Source organism: Oncorhynchus masou, chromosome 24, assembly GCF_036934945.1.
Source record: "Oncorhynchus masou masou isolate Uvic2021 chromosome 24, UVic_Omas_1.1, whole genome shotgun sequence".
In the NCBI taxonomy this organism is placed as follows: Eukaryota; Metazoa; Chordata; class Actinopteri; order Salmoniformes; family Salmonidae; genus Oncorhynchus; species Oncorhynchus masou.
Genome location: NC_088235.1, coordinates 32,536,724 through 32,556,509, shown reverse-complemented (window position 1 = coordinate 32,556,509; position 19,786 = coordinate 32,536,724). Strand labels below are relative to the sequence as shown.

General features: G+C 41.4%; 1 protein-coding gene across 2 annotated transcripts in view; it reads left to right on the top strand.

The window, feature by feature from the left end:
- Positions 1-19,786, top strand: part of LOC135512056 (adenosine kinase-like) — a 296,146-nt gene that overhangs the window by 196,669 nt on the left and 79,691 nt on the right. For both annotated transcript variants that reach the window (XM_064933668.1, XM_064933669.1), the window contains exon 7: positions 4,570-4,740. In XM_064933668.1, the coding sequence (XP_064789740.1) occupies positions 4,570-4,740 (171 nt within the window). The remainder of the gene's footprint in view (positions 1-4,569; positions 4,741-19,786) is intronic.

Here is a 19,786-nt window from a genome sequence, read left to right as displayed (position 1 = left end):
AGCTCTGTCAGAGTGACCATCGGGTTCTTTGTAACCTCCCTGAACAAGGTCCTTCTCCCCCGATTGTTCAGTTTGGCCGGGCGGCCTGCTCTAGGAAGAGGCTTGGTGGTTCCAAACTTCATCCATTTAAGAATGATGTAGGCCACTGTATTCTTCGGGACCTTCAATGCTGCTGAAATGTTTTCGTGCCCTAATCAGATGTGTGCTTCGACTCCTTTCTCGGAGCTCTACGGCAATTCATTCTACCTCATGGCTTGGTTTTTGCTCTGACGTGCATTGTCAACTGTGGGATCTTATATAGACAGGTGTGTGCCTTTCCAAATCATATCCAATCAATTGAATTTACCACAGATGGACTCCAATCAAGTTCTAGAAGCGTCTCAAGGTTGATCAATGGAAACAGGATGCACCTGAGCTCAATTTCGAGTCGCATGGCAAAGTGTCTGAAATCTTAAGTAAATAAGGTATTTCTGTTTTTTATTTTAAATATATTTGCAAAAAAACTGTTTTCACTTAGTAAATTATTGGGGAATTGTGTGTTGATAGATTTCATTTTTATTTATTTAATCTGTTTTAGAACAAGGCTGTAACATAATAAAATCTGGAACGAGTGAAGGGGTCTGAATACTTTCCAAATGCACTGTATATACAGTACCAGTCAAAAGTTTGGACACACCTTCTAATTTTTTAAAACTATTTTCTACATTGTAGAATAACAATGAAGACATCAAAATTATGAAATAACACATAGGGAATCTTGTAGTTCCCCAAACAAGTGTTAAACAAATCCAAATATATTTTAGATTCTTCAAAGTAGCCACCCTTTGCCTTGATGACAGTTTTGCACACTCTTGGCTTTCTCTCAACCATATTCATGAGGAATGCTTCTCCAACAGTCTTGAAGGAGTTCCCACATATGCTGAGCACTTGTTGGCTGCTTTTCCTTCCTCTGCAGTCCAACTCATCCCAAACCATCTCAATTGGGTTGAGGTTAGGTGATTGTGGAGGCCAGGTCATCTGATGCAGCACTCCATCACTCTCCTTTTTGGTCAAATAGCCCTTACGCAGCCTGGAGGTGAGTTTTGGGTCATTGTCCTATTGAAAAACAAATGCTAGTCCCACTAAGCGCAAACCAGATGGGATGGTGTATCGCTGTGGTATCCATGCTGGTTAAGTATGTCTTGTATTCTAAATAAATCACTGACAGTGTCACCAGTAAAGCACCACCACACTATCACACTTTCTCCTCCGTGCTTCACAGTGGGAAACACACATGCTGAGATCCTCCATTCACCTACTCTGCATCTCACAAAGACACAGCAGTTGGAAACAAAAATCTCACATTTGGATTCATCAGACTAAAGGACAGATTTCCACCAGTCTAATGTTTCTTGGCCCAAGCAAGTCTCTTCTTCTTATTGTTGTCCTTTAGTAGTGGTTTCTTTGCAGCAATTCGACCATGAAGGCCTCATTCACACAGTCTCCTCTGAACAGTTGATGTTGAGATGTGTTTGTTACTTAAACTCTGTGAAGCATTTATTTGGGCTGCAATTTATGAGGTGCAGTTAACTCTAATGAACTTATCCTCTGCAGCAGAGGTAACTCTGTTTCTTCCTTTCCCATGGCGGTCATGAGAGCCAGTTTCATCATAGCGGTTTTTGTGACTGCACTTGAAGAAAGTTTCCAAAGTTCTTGAAATTTGGTGGATTGAAGGGCCTGTATTAAAGCAATGTTGGACTTTAATTTTTCTTTGCTTTTTTGAGCTGTTCTTGGCATAATATGGACTTGATCTTTTAACAAATAGGGCTATCTTCTGTGTACCACCCCTGCCTTGTCAAAACACCACTGATTGTCTCAAAAGCAATAAGAAGGAAAGAAATTCCATAGATTAACATTTAAGAAGGCACACCTGTTAATTGAAATGCATTCCAGGTGACTGCCACATGAAGCTGGTTGAGGGAATGCCAAAACTGTGTAAAGCTGTCATCAAGGCAAAGGGTGGCCACTTTGAAGAACCTGAAATATAAAATATATTTTGATTTGTTAAACACTTTTGGATAATATATGATTCCATATGTGTTATTTCATCGTGTTGATGTCTGCACTGTTATTCTATAATGTAGACAATAATAAAACTAAAAACTTGAATGTGTAGGTGTGTGCAAACTTTTCACTGGTATATATAAATATTTTTTTGCATCAAAGCTGACATCGTTTAGAATAAAAAGATGAGTTGTGAGAAAGACCAACAAAGGAATTCATGATCAGGTGATCAATGTCCATCATATAGCCTATTTGTCAGGTCCAGTGGAGAGATTGGTAATGTTATAAGGATTGGATATAATGTTATAAGGATTGGAGAGAGAGAAATCACAAATTCTACAGCACTACAGCAGAGTCATATCTTAAGTGTAAAATGAACACTCAATAATTCATGCCTTCTGGGAGTGCTGTAAAGTCCAAAAGTTATGGGTAGAGTTAGAAAGCTGTCTGTCAGAAGTTTTACAATGTAAGTTTACTTTTAATCCGTCTATTGGCATTTTTCAAGACATGACATATGAGGGTGTGGTGAAATACCCAATGGGTTGGACAATATTATTTTTGTCACTTATATTGAAGAAGCCCCTACTTAAATACTGGAAGTCAAGTGATACTCCAGCATTAAGAGAACAGAATCATTAAATATTTTATTGAAATATTGAAAAAAATCTGTCTACAGACAGAAACAACAAAACACAATCTGAAGTCATATGGATGCGGTAGGAACGTGGGTCTGAACAAGTGTGATGTCATGAATGTTTGTGGAAATGTATGGATACGTTAAGATGTTTATTGTTTTATCTAGGTATGTTTTTGTTTATTGTCCAAAAAAGTAAAATAAATCAAAAACTGAAGACTCTTTTTATTTAAGGCCCTTTTTATCAGAGCAGCTAACATTAGGCTTACCAAATGGAACCCTGTTCCCTATATAGTGCACTACTTTTGACCAGGCCCATAGTTTCTCTACAACTACAAAAAGGCCATTTGTGTCAGAAAGCAATCTCAGTTTCCTCTGACACTGACATGCTGGCACACTCAGATTGAGAAATGTAAGGGTCAATGATTGGCCATCTTTTTAAACACACACACAGACACACATATATATATATATATATACACACACATGTTCATGATGAGTTCCCATTCAAAACACCTTTAATTTTACTCAGATGTGTTACCCTGATATTGCAACCCAAGGGCACCAACCCAGTCCTAGTCATTCCTAACCAAAGACATTTTCCACATCCGCATGATGACACACTGTGTAAAGCAATGTATCAAGTAATGACAATTCCTGCAGAGAGTTTAAAAAAAACACACAAAAAAAACAATTTCAAGATTAAATATTCCCCCACTTAGTACCATGTAATACATTGTTACATTTGATTGACTAACCGGGTACCCTCCATTCAGCAGTATTAGTCTCTTTCCTTTACAACATGAAGGGCGCTCCTCTATTTGCTCGCTGCAAATGTCATACTTGCTTTAATGAGAGAGGTGCACTGTTCAGCCACAATGGAAGCTTTTCAGCTAGATTAAACGTATCACCATACACAATGTGTTTTTTTTTATCCTTACTCCTGCCCCTATTGTGACACAGTGGTTGTCTAGAAGAGAAGCTTGTAGCTGAAAAACATGGTTAAAGAGATCAGCATCAAAGTAAAGGGCACCAACCCAGTGGTTTTGTGTGACTTGCAGGAGAGTCTCGCTTCGGATTTCAACCTGCAACACAGAGGTGTTGTCTTACCTGATTTCTATTCATTCACACAATGAGCAGACCTCCTCTTTCCCAGTAACCAGAGTCCAGACCAGACTTTTGTTTTCCCGTTCATCCGATATGTGCATGTTGCTTCCTTCAGAACACGGCCTTGGACCACCGCCAGACGCTGGATTTCGCAGCTATCTATTTTCTTTGTCTGAACTGTGTACGTTCCAAGAAACCATTTTAGATAAATGCTTAGGCCTAACCACGCTTCGCACATTACACTGCCTTTCTCATGATATGTCAATGCCTCACCTTGTTACAGTGTATTAAATTGTTCCCCGTAATTCTCTTGTCAGACTCCAGAAGCCACAAATGAGCAGTTGGATCAGACAGGGAGCAAATTTTGGTTCATGTTGTCCATCAGCTCACAGACTGTTATGCCTGCCCGTACTGTACATGTGGAGCTATGCGGGTTGTTTCTAGTGCACTTGGAGATCATAACAATGAAGAAACTATCATAATGCTTGTGTATTTTATAATTATTTGTATTATTATTATTATCTGTTTGCAGGGTGTTGTGTGTGTGTGTGTGTGTGTGTGTGTGTGTGTGTGTGTGTGTGTGTGTGTGTGTGTGTGTGTGTGTGTGTGTGTGTGTGTGTGTGTGTGTGTTTGTGTGTGTGTGTGTGTGTGTGTGTGTGTGTGTGTGTGTGTGTGTGTGTGTGTGTGTGTGTGTGTGTGAGAGAGAGAGAGATACAGGGAAGAAACATGATGATACTAGTCTATATTGTCTTGTTTCATGATGTTATATCATGTGTTGTTTTCAGGGTTTCTTTCTGACGGTGTCCCCAGAGTCAATCCTGAAGGTGGCGAAGCACGCCTCTGAAAACAACAAGATCTTTAGCCTGAACCTCTCAGCTCCCTTCATCAGCCAGTTCTTCAAGGAGGCCATGATGAAGGTCATGCCGTACGTCGACATCTTGTTTGGCAACGAGACGGTGAGTGAAATGGGCCATTGTTCAAAGGCCTTCCCACTGGATTGATGTATTCTGTTTACACAGTTCAACAACACATTATTCTGGTTTAGTGAGAGAGCATTTGAGTGTGTTTGTAAGCTGCCCAGTACAGGAACAATTCCAACCATGCTACACATTCCAGTAAGGTAAGAACTGACGGCTGGCTGTGGTTGCGGAAGGTGTTTTTCAAAGTGACTTATTGAGCTAGAGAGATGGAAAAAGTCCGGCAGTTTGAGCATTATGTCTTTACATCTGGCACATTCACAGACATTGTAATTGATGTCCCTTGTCCCTGTCAAATAAATACATATCATGTCCTCTCACCTTGTTGAAAGGAAAATGGTGTACACCGTCCATGGAATTAGTACATGCATTATTAGACGTTTAAATGAATGCTATCTAGCCATTGAGTCTCAAAGAATATACTGTAACTTAAAAATGCTTCATGAGCTAAATTCTACTGTCATACACCTGTAAACGATGTAATTGCCTGTTGCAATAGAATCAATAGAATAGTGCCAAAAGTGTAAAGCTCACCCACCTGACATTCCAGGATGGCTAAAGCAAATGCTGAAAGCATTTGAACCCAGGTCTGGAAGTCCCCCTCTAACAGGGATAGCCAGGCTTGGGGTTAACTTGGGGTTCCAGTGAACAGCGGAGCTGAAGACATACACTGCAGCTATGGGGGGAGAGCTTTGGACTGCCTCCTAGTTCCCCGTCTTCCCCACTACCCCCTACTGCTAAAGCTACTAAACATACAGGGCCTTGTTTGGATGGAGATGCAGTCCACAGACTAGAGGAGGAAGTGGAGGATACCATCTCAACATCAGACACAGTATTTATTGCTTTAGCTGACTTCACCCCTACTTCTCGTAATTGCGGAAAGGAATCATTCTATTTGGTTGCGTCGCAAATTGGCAGCTTATTCATATTCCCTATAGGGCCTGGTCAAAGGTTGCAGTTCACAACCCCATAGGAAATATGAATACGCTATAGGAATAAGGTGCCATTTGGGATGATGCAGCCTACATTTTGCAAATGTTATTTATTTTCGGGTGGGTGGGTGTTAGCTAGCCACTGTAACACTACTGGTTAAGGTATGTTACCCACGCCACCAGTCATTACATTTTAATGACGGTGGATAATTATAACGTTAGCTTGTGTTGGAAGAGCTGTGCAATGGTGTTTGTGAAACAATGCTGTTACAATGTTTTGTGGAACAAGTGAAGGAAGTTTCCCTACTGTACAGCAGCTCCAGTAAACATCATCCCTTGTTATGGTTGCAAAATTCTGGTAACTTTCACAAAAATTACCAGCTTTACCAGAAATCCCAGTGGGAGGATTAACTCCCTGCCTATTTTCTCCTGAATCCTCTAACTCGGATTTCTTGAAAACCTAGGAATTTTCCAACCCTATGCTTTAAAGACCTTAAAGGAAGTAGAAGAGTTCCTCTTTGAGTGTTTTGACACCTCTTGGGCAGTTGGCCCCCTCTATGTCAGACTGTTGATGGAGTGGGGTGTACAGGAGTGACTGCTCATATGGTTAGACCGTGGCCTCCTGTGGTGCGTTTCAGTGGGGAGCCAGTCAGGGATGGAGCTGCTTGGCGATCATGCATGGTGCATGATGAGTGACAGGCAACAGGACTGCCTCAGCCATGAAACACACACACTTTTTCATGTCGTCTGACCATAGCACCGCCTGGAGTTTGATAAACGGCATTGGCACTTGGATTGGAACCGGTGCTATGGTCAGTGTCGAAAATGGAATCATAGGGAGAAAGTAGCTTGTCTCTATGGTAAAATATGGTGGTGCATATTTGACGTTAGTGGGATATTTTGCTTGATGTTATATGGGGTAAATTTGACATTTGACACTTTAGTCATTTAGCAGATGCTCTTATCCAGAGCAACTTACATTAAGTGCATTCATCTTAAAGATAGCTAGGTGAGACAACAACATATCACAATCAACTATACCTGACAGGAACATTCCATTCCAGTTAAACAATGGATATGTAGCATTTTGCAACAAAAAAAATGTCATACACATCTAAAATCTATGCATAAAAAAATCGGAGAACAGTAATAGTTTACAAATACTTGAAGTTACCCATAAGCAATCATGTCTGATGAAAAAACAAAAATGTGAAAAATTGGGGGATATAGCGATTTGCAATATTTATTTTATACAACCTTTTTTTCTAGGAAGCCAACTCTGGCTATCACAGTCAGGTCAATCTATGCAGCCAAAAGTAACAGCAATGTAGCCGCATTTGCATTTGTTTAAACTGTTTTTGAGTGACATTCATTTGGATACTTCCATAACAATGAGCTGTGTAATGCTCGATTTCGCCTGGCATAGAACAGTTTGCCTTCTCGTCAGGACACTGTTCATTACGAGGAGATTGCATTGCATTTCAAACACTAGGCTAGCTAAGTAGTTTGTTGCTAGCAAACCTGTCAATAGGACAACCAAACTCAACAATATCAGTTGCTGAAAAAAGCTGGTCAAACTAGAAAGATATGGGAGGATTTGACAGCACAGAAGTGTGTGTGTGAGATTGTGCTGCTGTAACTCTATCCTGCTTCTACTTGTTTGAGCCATGGCATCACACAGCCCTGCCTGGCCTATCATAGACAGTCACTCTCTCAGACTCTCTCTCTCTCTCTCTCTCTCTCTCTCTCTCTCTCTCTCTCTCTCCCTCTATCTCTCCCTCTCTCTCTCTCTCTCTCTCTTTCTCTCGCTCTCGCTCTCGCTCTCTCTCTCTCTCTCTCCTGTAATTACTGCCCTTTTTGGGACATAGTGTAGTTAGTGTCTGACTCTGCTCTGTTCTGCTGTTAGCCCCCCACACACACACTCTGAACCAGAGAACTGTCAGTCTCTCTTACACTGCCTCTGTGTCTGCGGCTGGGGGCCACTGACATAAAGCTAGACAGTGGATGGTGAGGATAGAGAGATGGAGGTGTGAGTGCATACAGTCACACATCAGACAGCGCTACCTGCTCCACTTGATTGGCAAACGTAGTGTGATAACCTGGCAACAGCAAAGGCCTAATTAAGTCATCTCCTCCCTTCTCTCTCTTTCTCCTTCTCTCTTTCTTTCTCTCTTCCTCCCCTTACTTCTTATCCCCTCCTCCACTCCTCTCCTCTCTCTCTCCTGACTAGCTACCTGACATGAAGCCATCCGGGGCATTACCATTACTCTCCATTTAATAGCCACAGCTAATTCTTTTCCAATGAGGGAGTCATTACCACCTGAAAAAATTGACCATATGCCAGAGGATTCATTCGCCGATAAAATTATCAGATAATTTGGATTTGCCGTTTGAGCATACCGACGACATAAACCACACAATGGAGTCGAGGGAGGGAAAGGGAAAAGGATTGGGCAATTAGGCTAATGTTAGCCTTGGATTTATATTGTGGGAATTTTGGTGTGGGCCTATTCCCTATATAGTGCACTACTTTGTACCAGAGCCCTATGGACCCTCGTAAAAAAAAGTAGTGAACTAAATAGGGAATAGGGTGTAATTTGGGACGCATATGGACATATCATAGATAGAGAAATGGAACGATTAATTGAGACAGAATTAATCACCCTGACTGATGTTTCCTTAAGCCACGATGATTCATAGCAGTTCAATTTAGATTGCTTCTAGTAATTGGGGCATTTTTGTTCAGCCCTAAATATGGGCAGCAAGATGAAGAAAACGGTAACATAGAAGTAAAACGGTTTTAACAGTTTAAAATAATGTTCTTCCCTCATATAACAAACTGCAATGCTAATACAGATGAAGAGGCTTTAGGATTATACCCCACAGACAATTTCAATTTCTCCCATGTTCCTCTTTTCCTTGGCATCACACAGCCTTGCTTATCATAGACAGCCTCCACCTCTTCCTTTTCCCTCCCTCCCTCCCTCCCTCCCTCCCTCCCTCCCCCTCCCTCCCTCCCTCCCTCCCTCCCTCCCTCCCTCCCTCCCTCCCTCCCTCCCTCCCTCTGTCATTGACTTTATAGGCCTATAGCCCATCTGCCCCATACGGGGAGCTCCTTCCAGCCCTGTCCAATCCATTCAACACCTCCACTCTCCTCTGTTCTCAAGAGGAGCTTATTTATGTGGGCCAAAGGCCCATCTTCCAAACGACAAATGAGAAGCCACCAACCATTGTAATTGAATACTCCATAGGCAAGCCATTTAAAAAAAAGTGAGAAATAGCATATTGCTAACATATTAATATACCCTGCCCTGGCGAAGGAACCGTCATCATTCGAGTGTTCAAGCTGTTTTTAAAGAGCATTTAGCCCAAGTGCTCCCAAGTTCCTGGGGCTATAAAAAGAGGAAATTACTTATTTTTCTTCTTCTTCTTTCGCCTCTGTTGTAGTTCCTATGTTATGACTGTTTCCCTACATAATATTGTCTGTGTGGTTGATCTTGCTTATTTTCCCATCCATCCCCCAGCCCAGCCCTTCTGTTATCTAGGTGGAGGGTGGAGGAATAGAAGTAGTTCTACAGAAGGTTATTGTCATGAAAATCTCCTCAGGCGTTTTGACCCCCAGCCCTGTTCTCTCTCTCTCTCATCCTCCATCTGCATGCAGTGTGTGTGAGGTGGTGGGGGTTGGTGGGGTGTTGGGGTAATGATGTTTGCAGTGTGTGTGTGAGGTGGTGGGGTAATGATTTTTCCAGGATAGTTGACGTGGGTGTCTGTGTGGAAAAGGCACACAGACTGAGGGGCAGTGGAGAGAGAGCTAGATATACAGGGCAATTTAGACCTGGGTTCAAATACTATTTCAAATCTTTCAAATACTTTGTAGTGTTTGCTCCACTCTGCCTGGAGTGCCAGGTGGGCGGGGTTTGTCAGGTGGGTGGGGTTTCCTATGTTAGTTTTACTCGTCATTCATTATTCACTTTATTCTTTCCTCGTCATTATTTTTTTTTAAATCTTTAACACTGCATTGTTGGAAACGACAGGTTAGTAAGCATTTCACTGTATGTCTACATCTGTTGTTTTACGAAGCATGTGAAAAATCTGATTTGATTTGGAACCAAAACTTTTCAATTGGTTGCATTGCAACAGGCAAGTTATCAACTTATTCACAGCCAAAGTATTTTTAATTATTTCAAACAGTACTTGAACCCAGGTCGGATAGATATACGGTGCAACATGGCCATGGTGTTTCTCTTCTCCAACATCTCTAGCAATATGATTCATCATCCTGGCTTTGTTTGTCTGATGGACTGCTTGGAGGCCTGTGGCTGAGAGGGAGGGAGAGGGAGAGCAAGAGGGAGTGAGAGAGAGAATTTCCCATTGACAGCTCACCCACAGCGGTCTGGGGATGTGCCTCTTAGCTTGGGGAAAATATCCTGTAGGTCAGCCGGCCGGTCAGTCAGTCTCACTGGCGAAAACAAAGAGATGTGGAAGGCAGATTAACTTAACTGAAACACCCTCCTCTTTTAAAGCTTGTCTCTCTCTCCCTCCCTCCCTTCAAGTTTCCTCTGAGGATAGTAGACAGAAACATTAACCTAAGTGTTTACGCCATGGCCTGATGATATCCAATTGGGAGGCCTAATTCCATATAGGGTGTAATTTGGGACGCACACGTACCCTGCTCTGAACTTAGTCACTGTTACTAGCCGACCTCCACTCAGTACCCTGCCCTGAACTTAGACTGCTGCCCTATGTACAGTCTTGGCCAAAAGTTTTGAGAATGACACAAATATTAATTTCCACAGTTAATTTCCAAATTAATTTCCACAGTTTGCTGCTACGGTGTCTTTAGATATTTTTGTCAGATGTTACTATGGAATACTGAAGTATAATTACAAGCATTTCATAAGTGTCAAAGGCTTTTATTGACAATTACATGAAGTGGATGCAGAGTCAATATTTGCCATGTTGACCCTTCTTTTTCAAGACCTCTGCAATCCGCCCTGGCATGCTGTCAATTAACTTCTGGGCCACATCCTGACTGATGGCAGCCCATTCTTGCATAATCAATGCTTGGAGTTTGTCAGAATTTGTGGGGTTTTGTTTGTCCACCCGCCTCTTGAGGGTAGCCACAAATACTCAATGGGATTAAGGTCTGGGGAGTTTCCTGGCCATGTACCCAAAATATTGATGTTTTGTTCCCGAGCCACTTAGTTATCACTTTTGCCTTATGGCAAGGTGCTCCAGCATGCTGGAAAAGGCACTGTTCGTCACCAAACTGTTACTGGATGGTTGGGAGAAGTTTCTCTCAGAGGATGTGTTGGTACCATTCTTTATTCATGGCTGTGGTCTTAGGCAAATTGTGAGTGAGCCCACTCCCTTGGCTGAGAAGCAACCCCACACATGAATGGTGTCAGGATGCTTTACTGTTGGCATGACACAGGACTGATGGTAGCGCTCACCTTGTCTTCTCCAGACAAGCTTTTTTCCGGATGCCCCAAACAATCGGAAAGGGGATTCATCAGAGAAAATGACTTTAGTCATCAGCAGTCCAATCCCTGTACCTTTTGCAGAATATTAGTCTGTCCCTGATGTTTTTCCTGGAGAGAAGTGGCTTCTTTGCTGCCCTTCTTGACACCAGACCATCCTCCAAAATATACAGTGGCTTGCGAAAGTATTCGGCCCCCTTGAACTTTGCGAACTTTTGCCACATTTCAGGCTTCAAACATAAAGATATAAAACTGTATTTTTTTGTGAAGAATCAACAACAAGTAGGACACAATCATGAAGTGGAACGACATTTATTGGATATTTCAAACTTTTTTAACAAATCAAAAACTGAAAAATTGGGCGAGCAAAATTATTCAGCCCCCTTAAGTTAATACTTTGTAGCGCCACCTTTTGCTGCGATTACAGCTGTAATCCCAGAACCACACGGGGGGACCTGTGAATGACCTGCAGAGAGCTGGGACCAAAGTAACAAAGCCTACCATCCGTAACACACTACGCCGCCAGGGACTCAAATCCTGCAGTGCCAGACGTGTCCCCCTGCTTAAGCCAGTACATGTCCAGGCCCATCTGAAGTTTGCTAGAGAGCATTTGGATGATCCGGAAGAAGATTGGAAGAATGTCATATGGTCAGATGAAACCAAAATATAACTTTTTGGTAAAAACTCAACTCGTTGTGTTTGGAGGACAAATAATGCTGAGTTGCATCCAAATAACACCATACCTACTGTGAAGCATGGGGGTGGAAACATCATGCTTTGGGGCTGTTTTTCTGCAAAAGGACCAGGACGACCGATCCGTGTAAAGGAAAGAATGAATGGGGACATGTATCGTGAGATTTTGAGTGAAAACCTCCTTCCATCAGCAAGGGCATTGAAGATGAAACGTGGCTGGGTCTTTCAGCATGACAATGATCCCAAACACACCGCCCGGGCAACGAAGGAGTGGCTTCATAAGAAGCATTTCAAGGTCCTGGAGTGGCCTAGCCAGTCTCCAGATCTCAACCCCATAGGAAATCTTTGGAGGGAGTTGAAAGTCCGTGTTGCCCAGCAACAGCCCCAAAACATCACTGCTCTAGAGGAGATCTGCATGGAGGAATGGGCCAAAATACCAGCAACAGTGTGTGAAAACCTTGTGAAGACTTACAGAAAACGTTTGACCTCTGTCATTGCCAACAAAGGGCATATAACAAAGTTTTGAGATAAACTTTTGTTATTGACCAAATACGTATTTTCCACCATAATTTGCAAGTAAATTCATTAAAAATCCTACAATGTGATTTTCTGGAATTTTTTCCTCATTTTGTCTGTCATAGTTGAGTGTGTACCTATGATGAAAATCAGGCCTCTCTCATCTTTTTAAGTTGGAGAACTTGCACAATTGGTGGCTGACTAAATACTTTTTTGCCCCACTGTATATATATACTTTTCAAAAATTATTATTATTTTTTTTTGTCTGACATTGCTCGTTCTGATATTTCTTAATTTCTTTGTTTGAATTTTGGGGATTTGTGTGTATTGTTCTGTATTGTTAAGTAGGCTGCACTGTTGGAGCTCGGAACATAAGCATTAAGTTGCACCTGCGACAACATCTGCAAAATATATGTACGCGACCAATGAAATGTGATTTTAATCTCAGCGAACCGGCATTTGTCATCGGAGAGGAAAAATACATTTAAAAATTAGACACGGCTCTTTTTAGTCTTTCATGACTGACTTTTAATTTAATGTACTGTCTCTCCATCTGTGGTGATGAGTCCCAGGCCTGCGTTGCTGTGTTCAGTAGTACAGTTGAAGTAGGAAGTTTACATACATTTAAACTCAGTATTTCACAATTCCTAACATTTAATCCTAGTAAAAATTCCCTGTCTTAGGTCAGTTAGGATCACCACTTTATTTTAAAAATGTGAAATGTCAGAATAATAGTAGTGAGAATGATTTATTTCAGCTTTCATTTCTTTCACCATTCCCAGTGGGTCAGAAGTTTACATACACTCAATTAGCATTTGGTAGCATTGCCTTTAAATTGTTTCACTTGGGTCAAACGTTTTTGGTAGCCTCACACGAGCTTCCCACAATAGGTTGGGTGAATTTTGGCCCATTCCTCCTGATATAGCTGGTGTAACTGAGTCAGGTTTGTAGGCCTCCTTGCTCGCACACACTTTTTCAGTTCTGCCCACACATTTTCTATGGGTTGAGGTCAGGGCTTTGCGATGGCCACTCCAATACCTTGACTTTATTGTCCTTAAGCCATTTTGACACAACCTTGGAAGTATATATATATATATTTATAAATATATATATATATATATATATATATATTTATTTCATAATGTTTTGTATACTATATATATATATATATTACACTGAGTATACAAAACAATAGAAACACCTGCGCTTTCCATGACAAATAAATATACACTACCCGTCAAACGTTTGGACAAGCCTACTCAGTCAAGGGTTTTGATTTATTTTCACTATTTTCTACATTGTAGAATAATATTGATTTAAAAAAAAATCACCTTTATTTAACCAGGTAGGCCAGTTGAGAACAAGTTCTCATTTACAACTGCGACCTGGCCAAGATAAAGCAAAGCATTGTGACAAAAACGACAATGAGTTACACAGGGGATAAACAAACATACAGTCAATAACACAATAGAAAAATATGTATACAGTGTGTGCAAATTAAGTAAGGAGGTAAGGAATTAAATAGGCAAATAGTGGCGAAGTAATTACAATTTAGCAATTTACATTGGAGTGATATATGTGCAGATGAGAATGTGAAGACATCAAAACTTTGAAATAGCACATTTGGAATATTTTAGTAACCAAAAAAGTGTTAAACAAATCAAAATATATTTTAAATTTGAGATTCTTCAAAGTAGCCAGCCTTTGCCTTGATGACAGCTTATCACGCTCTTGGCATTCTCTCAACCAGCTCCATGAGGTAGTCACCTGGAATGCATTTAAATTAACAGGTATGACTTGTAAAAGTTAATTTGTGAAATTTCTTTCCTTCTTAATGCGTTTGAGCCAATCAGTTGTGTTGTGACAAGGTAGGGGTGGTATACAGAAGATAACCCTATTTGGCAAAAAGACCATGTCCATATTATGGCAAGAACAGCTCAAATAAGCAAAGAGAAATTACAGTCCATCATTACTTTAAGACATGAAGGTCAGTCAATACGGAAAATGTCAAGAACTTTGAAAGTTTCTTCAAGTGCAGTCGCAAAACTATCAGGCCTTCATGGTCGAATTGATGCAAGGAAACCAATACTAAAACACACCAATAATAAGAGGAAACTTGTTTGGGCCAAGAAACAGGCGCAATGAACATTAGACTGGTGGAAATATGTCCTTTGGTCTGATGAGTCCAAATTTGACATTTTTGGTTCCAACCGTTGTGTCTTTGTGAGACACAGAGTAGATGAACAGATGATCTCCACACATGTGGTTCCCATTGAAGTATTGAAGTGGGACTATCATTTGTTTTTCAATAGGACAATGACTCAAAACACACCTCCAGGCTGTGTAAGGGCTATTTGACCAAGGAGAGTGATGGAGTGCTGCATCAGATGATCTGGCCTCCACATTAACCCGACCTCAACCCAATTGTGATGGTTTGGGATGAGTTGGACCGCAGAGTGATGGAAAAGCAGCCAACAAGTAATCAGAATATGTGGGAACTCATTCAAGACTTTTGGAAAAGCATTCCTCATGAAGCTGTTTGTGTCACACCCTGATCAGTTTCACCTGTCCTGGTTATTGTCTCCACCCCCTCCAGGTGTCGCTTGTTTCCCCCAGTGTATTTATCCCGGTTTCCTGTCTCTCTGTGCTAGTTCATCTTGTATGTTAGTCAAGACAACCAGCTTGTTTTTCTCATACCCCCTTTTACTATTCTCTTTTTGATAGTCCTCACGATTTTGACCACTGCCTGACTCTGGACTTCTTTCCTGCCTGCCTGATCATCCTGCCTGGCCTGACCTTGATTCTTCCTGCCCTCCGGTACCTTTTGGAATTTGAACTGGTTTTGACCCTTTTGCCTGTCCAGGACCATTCTCTTGCCTTCCCCTATTGGATTAATAAATATTGTATGACTCCAACCATCTGCCTCCTGTGTCTGCATCTGGTTCTCGCCTTGTGTCATGATAGTTTGAGAGAATGCCAAGATTGTGTAAAGTTGTCATCAAGGCAAAGGGTGGCGACTTTGAGGAATCTAAAATCAAAAACATATTTTGATATATTTAACACTTTTTTGGTTCATACATGATTCCATTTGTGTAATTCCATTGTTTTGATATCTTCACCATTATTCTACAATGTAGAAAATAGTTAAAATAAAGAGAACCCCTTGAATGAGTAGGTGTGTCCAAACTTTTGACTCGTACTGTATGTGTGTGTGTATGTAGATAGATACATACATACGTACAGTGGGGAGAACAAGTATTTGATACACTGCCGATTTTGCAGGTTTTCCTACTTACAAAGCATGTAAAGGTCTGTAATTTTTATTATAGGTACACTTCAACTGTGAGAGACGGAATCTAAAACAAAAATCCAAAAAATCACATTGTATGATTTTTAAGTAATTAATTTGTGACAGATTTCTACCTTGTCAGCCCGGGGGATTCAATTTTGCAACCTTACAGTTAACTAGACCAACGCTCTAACCACCTGCCTCTCATTGCACTCCATGAGGAGCCTGCCTGTTACGCGAATACAGTAAGCCAAGGTAAGTTGCTAGCTAGCATTAAACTTATCTTATGAAAAACAATCAATCAATCAATCATAATCACTAGTTAACTATGGTTGATGATATTACTAGTTTATCTAGCGTGTCCTGCGTTGCATATAATCGATGCGGTGCGTATCGTTGCTCCAATGTGTACCTAACCATAAACATCAATGCCTTTCTTAAAATCAATACACAGAAGTATATATTTTTAAACCTGCATATTTAGCTAAAAGAAATCCAGGCAATATTAACCAGGTGAAATTGTCACTTCTCTTGCATTCATTGCACGCAGAGTCAGGGTATATGCAACAGTTTGGGCCGCCTAATTTGCCAGAATTTTACATAATTATGTCATAACATTGAAGGTTGTGCAATGTAACAGGAATATTTAGACTTATGGATGCCACCCGTTAGATAAAATACGGAACGGTTCCGTATTTCACTGAAAGAATAAATGTCTTGTTTTCGAGATGATAGTTTCCGGATTCGACCATATTAATGACCTAAGGCTTAGAAGACCAGCATCCCAGATTTGCCTCTTCACTGTTGACATTGAGACTGGTGTTTTGCAGGTACTATTTATTGAAGTCATTTACAACATTAACAATGTCTACACTGTATTTCTGATCAATTTTATTATTTTAACGGACAAAAAATTTGCTTTTCTTTCAAAAGCAAGGACATCTCTAAGTGACCCAAAGTTTTAGAACGGTAGTGTACATGCGTGCACACAATGAAGAAAAATATAACTGCATGCCAAACGGCACATTTTAGAGTGGCCATAATTTTCCTACTGTGTAGTAAACATGCTGTTTAATCAGCTTATTGATATTCCACACCTGTCAGGTGGATTGATTATCTTGGCAAAGGAGAAATGCTCACTTACAGGTATGTAAACTAATGTGTGCAACATTCTTTTGAAAAATAAGGCTTTCGTGTGTATGGGACATTTCTGGGATCTTTTATTTCAAACATATGGGACCAACATTTTATTTTTTATTTTTTATTCTACCTTTATTTAACCAGGTAGGCAAGTTGAGAACAAGTTCTCATATGCAACTGCGACCTGCCCAAGATAAAGCATAGCAATTCGACACATACAACAACACAGAGTTACACATGGAATAAACAAAACATACAGTCAATAATACAGCAGAAAAAATAAAACAAAAAGTCTGTACAGTGAGTGCAAATGAGATAAGATAAGGGAGTTAAGGCAATAAATAGGCCATGGTGGCGAAGTAATTACAATATAGCATTTAAACACTGGAATGGTAGATGTACAGAAGATGAATGTGCAAGTAGAGATACTGGGGTGCAAATGAGCAAGATAAATAAATAAATACACTATGGGGATGAGGTAGATAGATGGGCTTTTTACAGATGGGCTATGTACAGGTGCAGTGATCTGTAAGCTGCTCTGACAGCTAGTGCTTAAAGCTAGTGAGGGATACATGAGTCTCCAGCTTCAGTGATTTTTGCAATTCGTTCCAGTCATTGGCAGCAGAGAACTGGAAGGAAAGGCGACCAAATGAGGAATTGGCTTTGGGGGTGACCAGTGAGATATACCTGCTGGAGCGCGTGCTACGAGTGGGTGCTGCTATGGTGACCAGTGAGCTGAGATAAGGCAGGGCTTTACCTAGCAGAGACTTGTAGATAACCTGTAGCCAGCGGGTTTGGCGACGAGTATGAAGCTAGGGCCAACCAACGAGAGCGTACAGGTCGCAGTGGTGGGTAGTGTATGGGGCTTTGGTGACAAAACGGATGGCACTGTGATAGACTGCATCCAATTTGTTGAGTAGAGTGTTGGAGGCTATTTTATAGATGACATCGCCGAAGTCGAGGATCGGTAGGATGGTCAGTTTTACAAGGGTATGTTTGGCAGCATGAGTGAATGCTTTGTTGTGAAATAGGAAGACGATTCTAGATTTAATTTTGGATTGGAGATGCTTAATGTGAGTCTGGAAGGAGAGTTTACAGTCTTACCAGACACCTAGGTATTTGTAGTTGTCCACGTAAGTCAGAGCCATCCAGAGTCGTGATGCTGGACGGGCGGGCAGGTGCGTGCAGTGATCGATTGAATAGAATGCATGTAATTTTACTTGCATTTAAGAGCAGTTGGAGGCCATGGAAGGAGAGTTGTATGGCATTGAAACTCATCTGGAGGTTAGATAACACAGTATCCAACGAAGGGCCAGAGGTATACAGAATGGTGTTGCCTGCATAGAGGTGGATCAGAGAATCACCAGCAGCAATCATTGATGTATACAGAGAAGAGAGTCGGCCCGAGAATTTAACCCTGTGGCACCCCCATAGAGACTGCCAGTGGTGAACAGGCCCTCCTATTTGACACACTGAACTATATCAGGACGTAGTTGGTAAACCAGGCGAGGAAATCATTTGAGAAACCAAGGCTGTTGAGTCTGCCAATAAGAATGTGGTGATTAACAGAGTCGAAAGCCTTGGCCAGGTTGATGAATACAGCTGCACAGTAATGTCTCTTATCGATGGCGGTTATGATATCATTTAGGACCTTGAGCGTGGCTGAGGTGCACCCATGACCAGCTCTGAATCCAGATTGCATAGCGGAGAAGGTACGGTGGGATTCGAAATGGTCTGTAATCTGTTTGTTGACTTGGCTTTCGAAGACCTTAGAAAGACAGGGTGGGATAGATATAGGTCTGTAGCAGTTTGGGTCTAGAGTGTCACCCCCTTTGAAGAGGGGGATGACCGCGGCAGCTTTCCAATCTTTGGGAATCTCAGACGATACGAAAGAGAGGTTGAACAGGCTAGTAATAGGGGTGGCAACAATTTCAGCAGATAATTTTAGAAAGAGAGGGTCCAGATTACCTAGCCCGGCTGATTTGTAGGGGTCCAGATTTTGCAGCTCTTTCAGAACATCAGCTATCTGGATTTGGGTGAAGGAGAAATGGTGGAGGCTTGGGCGGGTTGCTGTGGAGGGTGCCGGGCAGTTGACCAGGGTAGGGGTAGCCAGGTGGAAAGCATGACCAGCCGTAGAGAAATGCTTATAGTGGATTTATCATTGGTAACAGTGTTTCCTAGCCTCAGAGCAGTGGGCAGCTGGGAGAAGGTGCTCTTATTCTTCATGTACTTTACAGTGTACCAGAACGTTTTTGAGTTTGTACTACAGGATACAAATGTCTGTTTGAAAAAGCTATCCTTAGCTTTCCTAACTGCCTGTGTATATTTGTTCCTAACTTCTCTGAAAAGTTTCATATTATGGGGGCTATTCGATGCTAATGCAGAACGCCACAGGATGTGTTTGTGCTGGTCAAGGGCAGACAGGTCTGGAGTGAACCAAGGACTATATCTATTCCTAGTTCTACATTTTTTGAAATGGCATGCTTATTTAAGATGGTGAGTATTGCACTTTTAAATAATAACCAGGCATCCTCTACTGACGGGATGAGGTCAATGTCGTTCCAGGATACCCCGGCCAGGTCGATTAGAAAGGCCTGCTCGCAGAAGTGTTTTAGGGAGCGTTTGACAGTGATGAGGGGTGGTCGTTTGATCGCAGACCCGTTACGGATGCAGGCATTTATGTGTTGTATGTATTTTTTAGTTCAGTGTATGTATATGTGTGTATGTGGCATTCAGACTGCACAAAATTTGGCTTAGCCCAGTGCTACGAACATAGAGTATGAAAAGCCCTGTAATACAGTGCAGTTCGGATAGGGCTTCAGTACTTTTGTTAATGGATTTTTTAAAAACCTTTATATATCCAGGAAGTCCCATTGAGGTCAGAAGACATATTTTACAACTCAATTAAAGCATCATCCACCCACAGTCCTGAACTGTACATCCAAAGTTTCTCTCTCTCTGGGCTCTGGCCTGTC